At 50.9% G+C, this 7,952-nt stretch overlaps 1 protein-coding gene across 2 annotated transcripts; it reads left to right on the plus strand.

Moving 5' to 3' along the window:
• The first annotated feature begins 1,339 nt into the window (after positions 1-1,339).
• On the plus strand, positions 1,340-6,432 carry PAQR8 (progestin and adipoQ receptor family member 8). 2 transcript variants are annotated; one of them, XM_009486367.2, is made up of 2 exons: positions 1,340-1,474; positions 5,374-6,432. In XM_009486367.2, exons 1-2 carry the CDS (start codon positions 1,361-1,363, stop codon positions 6,430-6,432), a joined length of 1,173 nt encoding a protein of 390 aa, XP_009484642.2. In that variant the 5' UTR covers positions 1,340-1,360. The 2 variants fall into 2 exon arrangements, with proteins under 2 accessions (XP_009484642.2, XP_075564335.1); XM_075708220.1 differs by lacking the exon at positions 1,340-1,474 and adding an exon at positions 4,365-4,504 and having other exon boundaries at positions 5,329-6,432.
• Positions 6,433-7,952: the final 1,520 nt, after the last annotated feature.

Consider the following 7,952-nt stretch of genomic DNA (forward strand, 5'->3'; position numbering starts at 1 on the left):
AGGCAGCAGGCTTTGGGATGGGGCTTATCCACTGCATCTGAGCTGGGTGCAGCCTTCGTGCAGCCTCTCCCAGCCCTGGAGAGTAAAGCTGAGCTGATCTGTGCCATCCTGGTGCTGTAGAAGCTGTGACACCAAAGTTAACCCCATGGAGGAAGGGGTCAGAATAAAACCCCAGGCTGCAAAATGACCTGTAGTCCCTCCAGAGACTTTGCTCAAGTCCCGGAAGAAAAGGAATTCAGGAGTTAATCACCTGCAGCTCTAAAAACTGGCCTGTTGTGCCCACTGCTGTTATTTTCATGCTATCAAAAATCACTTTTTTTTTTTTTAATGCAATGCATTTATTAAAGACTTCCCCACAGCTGAGTTCCCCAGTCCTCTCTGCTTTGTTTACCAGAAATTACTGCCTTTCTGGAAGCCTATGTTAACCTCTGATGCCTGAATACTATTCTGCAAGCAAACACATCGTATTGGTACAGCCTCAGTCCCAGACAGTTAATGCTGAGGCCAGACCGGTGGGAAAATCAGCTGTACTCGGTAGGAAATGTTCTCATTCAAACCCCTCCACCAGACTGTGACCAAAAAGCAAAAGAGCTGGGAAAAGCTCGGGTTTCCAATTACTCCCTTCAAAAGGGAGAGAAAAATTGGAACGGGATCGTTCTCCTCCTGTGCCGCGGTTCTTATTGTGCTGTAATGATACAGCCTGGCCATCGTCCGCTCCCTCCTTCTTGCCTTGCAGCTCCCTCCCTGAACAAACGATACTTGGTTGCTGTTAATTGGGAGCAGCCAAAATAACTGAATCCCCCGGAGATGGGGGGTGAGGACAGAATCTCAACGAGATGCCCTGCCGATGAATGTGGCTTTCAGCCGCTCCTACACTCCCGTGAAGGGAAAAGAATAGGGGCTCTGTGAAAGTAAAACAGCCAGTGCTGACCTTGGGTTTCTGGGTTGTTGGGTTTTTTTTTTCCCCCCTCTTTCTCTGTCTTTTCTAACGTTAATTGCTCGTCCCTCTGTCCATCACATGATCGCTGGAAATTGCCAACTTGTTCTCCCTTGTTAATGTCACAAGTTTGGTTTAAAATAAGCAGTCTACCAGGTTCCTGAGTTAGCGCTGTTTATCCGAGTTATCGGATGTGTTTCTTGTGATTTCAGACTATTATTTTGAAAATCTCTGACCCTCCCTCAGCCCATTAAAAACTGGCATTTTCCAGCTATGAAAGCCTGCTGGGAAGAATCTCTCCTGTCTGCTGCTTTCAGGGAGATCTTCAGCATCTAACCTCTCCCTAGCTCTACTCAAAGGCGATGCTTGCTGTATACAGTGAGCTCTCGGGATGAGAGACCGTGGCAAAATCCTGGCGCTAGCATGCCCCGTACAAGCCGGAGCCAGCCTGTGCCTGGTACAGAAGCTGCCTGTCTCTCGTACCCTCGTCAGCATGCAAAGCAGGCAGGCCATGGTGGAAGGGGCGATGTGCCCCTCGCGTTGGCATGCATCCGTACGCCCAGGCTTGATTGCCGTCTTCCCGCACGTCTTCTGGTTGCTTTTGCTCTTTCCGGGCAGGTTTCAGCGTAATGCTGCCTCTCTGCAGGAGATGAGCGCTCCGACCCTGCTCCTGTGCAGCTCACCTGCCCAGCCTGTGCCGTATCTGAGCTGTTTTTCAGTTCCTGATGTCCTGCCGTCTGCGCTAGCATTAGGCTGTGTCCTCCAAGGAGTGGGGAGCTTCAGCATGCCCTTTCTCCTTGTACCTTGCCATTGTGATCCCCATCTCCGACATCAGTGCCTAAATACCTTTTTGGAAGGTTTTCCAGCATCCTGCTGGGATGAATTGGGATGAAGATTCGGCACTGAGCCCACTGTTGTGGGCCCAAATCCTTGGACCACACTTACAGAATCATAGAATTGCTTAGGTTGGAAAAGACCTTTAAGATCATCCAGTCGAACCATTAACCTAACACTACCAAGTCCACCACTAAACCAATTAAGGGTAGAGTAATAATTTCATGTTTCCTGGCTTGGTGGCTGGATTATTTTTTAATGAAAGCAAAAACTAGGAATCATTAAGGTGGGAAAGGACCTCTAAGATCATCAGTCCAACCATCAACCCAACACCACCGTGCCCACTAAACCATGTCCCCAGGTGCCACGTCTGCCCATTTTTTGAACCCCTCCAGGGATGGTGACTCCACCACCTCTCTGGGCAGCCTGTTCCAATGCTTGACCACTCTTCCTGTGACAAAATTTTTCCTAATATCCAATCTAAACCTCCCCTGACGCAGCTTGAGCCCATTTCCTCTCGTCCTATTGCTAACTACTTGGGAGAATAGACCAACACCCACCTCACTACACCCTCATTTCAGGCAGTTGTAGAGAGCAATAAGGTCTCCCCTCAGCCTCCTCTTCTCTAGGCTAGACAATCCCGAATTTAAAGGGAAGCTGGGATATGTTGAGCGTGGGTCCGAGCCCTCTTGCTTGGGTTGTATCAGAGCAAATGCTGGGAGAGGTGTAAAACACATTATGGCAGGTTAACGGACAGGGCAGAGGAGCTTGGACACACAAAGCACTTCAGAGTCCGTACTCACACTTCCGCACAGGGCAAAACCTTTGCATGAGGCCTGGAGATCATCAGCTGGAGTCAGCAGATGTCTTGGCGTGGCGGTGAAGGAGGTGCAGCCAGTGTGGGAACGGAGCTCTCATCTATGCATCTAGACCAGGAAATCAGTCTTAGTATAGACACATCCGTAAAATCTCCCTGTCCTTCCCACCCCAACATGCTCAGCCTCCAGCCAAATTCTGGCCAGATCATCCAAAGGAGATATAGGGCAATAGAGGGTGAGTACTACGGCGCTGCGTAGCCAGGGATGGTCATCTTGCTTGGGCTTTGCCTTATCCTGAAGCTGAGGTCTAGAGTAAGTTGGATGAATGAGCCTTTCTTTCTCCATCGGCTAGAAGGAGCCAGAATAGACTGGCTGTACATCAGAACTGGGGAGAGGGAGCGTTGCCCCTTTTTCACACCATCCCCTCATAGGAGTGCCCCAGAGTCAAAATTTGCCTCGCCTCCCTAAATTTTGGCATATATCCCCGTAGGGATACACAAGCTGCTGAATGAACTGCATGTCCACATCACAGATCTGGACCCCACAGACTTTCAGGAGAGAAACAAAGTCTTTGTGAACGTGCGCAACATCAAACCTGCCAGCAAGGGTGATATCTTCAGTCTTGTGCATCTGTGAAACTATATTTTAGTTTCCCTGCACCATTTGCAGGGACTGTCTTCCCTTCCGCCTTCTGTGGCTAAGGCAGCTGCATCAAACTCAGCAGCCAGATTCTGCTGTGGCAAACAAGGGCGGGGGGGGGGGAACCAGCCCTGAGAGGTGCTAAGGGAGAAAGCCTGGAAAGCACAGGGAGAGAGAGAATTGGCTGGAAAATGTAACTTCATTATGAGAACTCCCATCTGCTAGAATACGGAAGCAACATGAAAATATTTTGTCTGTTATCAGAGGCTTTGGGTTGCGAGAGGAAGTGGGACTTGCAACCTGGTTCAGAGTCTGCTCTGACTTTGCTCTTTGTGCTGTCTCACACTGGGACTCTGACAGGTCCGGTCTCTCTGCTTTCACTCTCTCTCTGTGTTTAAGACCTTCCCATCCTCGGTATCTCCAGCCTAGTGTGGGTCCCCCGTCATGTGCCCATGCAAACTATTCCTCTGCCTTACCTCTGGCAGCAGCTGGTATCTGATGCAACGGAGGAAAAATAAGCTATTTCCCACACTCAGGCAAAATACTGATTTGCATTTACTTAATTTTGGCCATCTCCATGCACTGCAGCTCTGGTTGGGTGCATCTAAGTTTAGGAGGCAGGCTCCACTCCTGCAAACATGTATGTGTTGGCCGCACAGGGGTAACCGCAGCTCTGCAGAGTCTGGTGGGGCTCCATCAGCATCAATTTCAGTTCAAGCACGGGCATCTGTGCAGTGAGTTCTCCTCTTTTTGGTGTGGCATAAACACCAGCATGGAAAAGAAATATCTAGGGTGGAAGGGAAACAGAGGGTATTGGGAGTGAATTCAATGCTCTGAGGTAGCCTCCAGACATTAGGATCCTGCTGTGCCCTGAATCTGAATCTTTCCAGCCAGAGCTTAGCAACTCTGGAGGTTGCCAAGGAGCAGAGCAGGCAGAGGAATGCCCAGCGCTGGCATTTGGCTGCTCTGAGCATCCGGGCACGTCTTGTCTGGCAGCCCCTCAGCGTGGCTCTGTGGATGCTCCCAAGGCTTTGACACTATACCCAAACTACAGCCAGCTCTCTTCCAGGTCTCCTCATTTCTCCATCACCTCCCTGTCCTGCGGCTTCTTACACATGGAGGGATGAGGGCTGCAGGTTTGGGACTGTGGACTTCTCCCCTTCTCCCTCTGCCGTACTCACTGCAGGAGCCCGAGGCGTGCAACCCATGTGCAAGCTGTGTGGCAGGGAAGCCGGGCTTATTTGCAACCTCCACAATTTGGTTGGGACCCTCTTAGGTGCAGAAAGGCAGGTTATCCCTTTGACGAGTAATTACACCCCAATTTTGTCCCTGAGCTGTTTGTTCTGGGGAAAGGGGTGAAAAATCTCCTCCACAAATCATCAGGTGCCTTCTTGACATCTCACTGCCTCTTGCACCCCCTTATTGGTAGCTCCTGGCTACTCCTAAACATGGTCATAGAATCATAGAATCATAGAATCATAGAATTGTTTAGGTTGGAAAAGACCTTTAAGATCATCCAGTCCAACCATTAATCTAACACTACCAAGTCCACACTAAACCAATCAAGGGTAGACTAGACTAAACCATGTCCCCAAGTGCCACGTTTACCCGTTTTTTGAACGCTTCCAGGGATGGGGACTCCACCACCTCTCTGGGCAGCCCGTTCCAATGCTTGACTACCCTTTCCGTGAAGAAATTTTTCCTAATGTCCAATCTAAACCTCCCCTGGTGCAGCTTGAGCCCATTTTCTCTTGTCCTATCTCTAACTACGTGGGAGAAGAGACCAACACCCACCTCACTACAACCTCCTTTCATCAAAGATGGTCCAAGCTGAGTGTCCGAGGAAGTGGGGAAGAAGGGCAGGCTTGTGACATTGCTGTGCCCATCTGACATAGGCTGAACCGCAGAGCCAGGGCTGTGCCATCCTTCTCCATGCTGAATTTAGATCTGCTGAGTCAAGAAAAGCCTCTTTCCCCTAAGAGCAGGGCTAGTGTCTTTATAGCACCATGGCTCATCCCACCCAGGAATGGCAGCACGCTCTTCTCTCTGCTGCATCACTGTTAACATTTCTGCTTTCTCCCCTCCCCACAGGGCACGAAGACGGCATTCCCCAGAGCCGGGCTCGCAGCCGCCGCACGCAGCAAGATGACAGCCATCCTGGAGCGGATCGGCATGCTGTCCCTCAGTGGGCAGCATCTCAGCCGTCTCCCCAGGCTGCTGGAGGATGGCTTCCCCAAGATGCCTTGCACGGTCAAAGAGTGCGAGGTTCCGCAGCTCTTCCGTGAGCCGTACATCCACACCGGGTACCGTCCCACCGGCCAGGACTGGCGGTACTACTTTCTTAGCCTCTTCCAGAAGCACAACGAGGTGGTCAACGTGTGGACTCATCTCCTGGCCGCGCTGGCTGTGCTGCTGAGATTCAAGATGTTTGCGGAGTCTGAGCAGTTACCCGTGGACGCGTGGTCCTTGCCTTTGCTCATCTTTGTCCTCTCCTCTGTCACATACCTGACCTGCAGCCTCTTGGCCCACCTTCTGCAGTCCAAATCGGAGCTGTACCACTACACCTTCTACTTCGTGGACTACATCGGAGTCAGCATCTACCAGTATGGTAGCGCCCTGGCCCATTTCTACTACAGCTCCGACCAAGCCTGGTATGACAAGTTCTGGCTTTTCTTCCTGCCGGCAGCTGCTTTCTGTGGCTGGCTGTCTTGTGCCGGCTGCTGCTACGCGAAATATCGGTATCGACGGCCTTACCCCATCATGAGGAAGATGTGCCAGGTGATCCCAGCCGGGCTGGCGTTCATCCTGGATATCAGTCCTGTCGCTCACCGGGTGGTTGTGTGTCACCTGGGGGGCTGTGAGGAAGATGCTGCTTGGTACCACACGTACCAGATACTGTTTTTCCTTATCAGTGCTTATTTCTTCTCCTGCCCGGTCCCTGAGAAGTACTTCCCTGGCTCCTGTGATATCATTGGCCATGCCCACCAGATCTTCCACACCTTCCTGGCCATCTGCACCCTATCACAGCTGGAGGCCATTTTACTGGATTACAAGAACAGGCAGGAGATTTTCCTGAAGAGACACGGGCCTCTCTCCATCTATCTCTCCTGCATCTCTTTTTTTGGCCTGGTGGCTTGTAGTGCCATCACAGCCTACATCCTGCGATGCAGGATCAAGGCCAGCCTGGCTAAAAAGGACTCCTGAGAGTCACGAACATGATGGGTATGACATCATCAGGGTGGTGAAAAATCAAGAAAAGGGGCATAACATATTAGAGACATAACTGGCTTATTTGCCTAACACACTGTGACTAACCTGCACCCTGGCCTCAGGTGGAGGGCTGGAGACTTAATGCTGGATGCATTTTCACAGCAGGGACCACCTTCTGCCATCCAGGGGGACATGGGGTGTTTTAAGCCAGAACAAGTCATTTAACCAAGGATGCTGGAATAGGCAGAGGTTTCTTGTTCATTCTGGTAAACCTGTGGGTGACATTTTGCTGAATGTCAGGGAGGGCAGCCTGAAGGCTGTGAGACTGTAGAAGGGTCTGCCAGGGCTCACAGCGCAGCGGAGAACACACCGTGAGGACCACGGCTGGATGTGATGACCTCTTTGGGTTTTGTCTTTTCTGCTCTCTGTGGGAGACCTGTTACTAACAAAGGCAGTAACAAGGTTTCAGGAGGAGACTACATTTCTAGGGTTCAGCTGCGTGTGTGGCACAGTGGCTGGTATAATCCTTTTCCTGCTCCAGCTGGGCTAAGCCAGGATCTCTCTACGGTCCCCTTGTCAAGTATCTCAATGCCAGGTTGCTGAGGTGGCTTCGGTGAAGCACATTTGGAGACTGAGGCCTGGCCTGGGGTCTTCTAGGACGAACTGGGTCTGAACCTGAGCGCTGTGTCTGCTGGTGACTGGTGTGGGTCCAGCACAGATGGAGATGTTAGGTCAGCTCCATCTTCTCTTTCTGTATGACTGCACCATCTGCAGAGGAGCTGCTCATCAAAACCAAGGAGTCAGGCTGTCCCAAGGATTACTAACAAGAGACAGAGTCTTTCTCAGCAGTTGGAATTTGACCTAAGATAGTGGCAGTGCAGATGGCTGTTTGGTAGCCTACAAGACGTCTTCAAAGGCTCCTCACTTCCATTTTAAGTGCTTAGTTGCCTTTGAGGAGCTGGGTCTGGGCCAGGTTGGAGATGGTTTTGAGCCTTCCTCAGTAGCAGTCCTGTCCAAGGTGTAGAAGAGGTTGGTTTACTGTGTCCCCCACTAGATGAGTCTCTTCTCTGCTTGCTTAGGGAGGAATGTCAGATACAGAGCCACACTGTTGCACTGAAGTTGGTAGCACTTGCAGGACAGGATACTCAGAGCCAATGCAGAGATATGGTCCCACACAGCCTAGACACCTTCTGCTTGACCCACTGCTTGCTTTACCTGGTAGACCCTGGCACAGCTCCTCCCAGCTATACACCGTGCAGTACCTGCAACCTCAGATGCCTTGACATCTGGCAAATTCTTAGGAGGTGTAAGTATTTGCTGAAAGCAAGGAAGCCACGGGATCTATTCCAGCCACAGATTTGTCTTACTGAATCCAAGGGCAGGAAAATGAATTGTGATTGCTGGTTCTGAGCAGGCGGAAGTTAGGGTTGGGGGTATGATTTGTCATGACAAGCACTGATTTCTGCACTTGATCTGTTATTTTAACTATTGAGATGTGTGTGTGTTTGTGTCTG

The sequence above is a fragment of the Pelecanus crispus genome, chromosome 3 (assembly GCF_030463565.1).
Source record: "Pelecanus crispus isolate bPelCri1 chromosome 3, bPelCri1.pri, whole genome shotgun sequence".
NCBI lineage: Eukaryota > Metazoa > Chordata > Aves > Pelecaniformes > Pelecanidae > Pelecanus > Pelecanus crispus.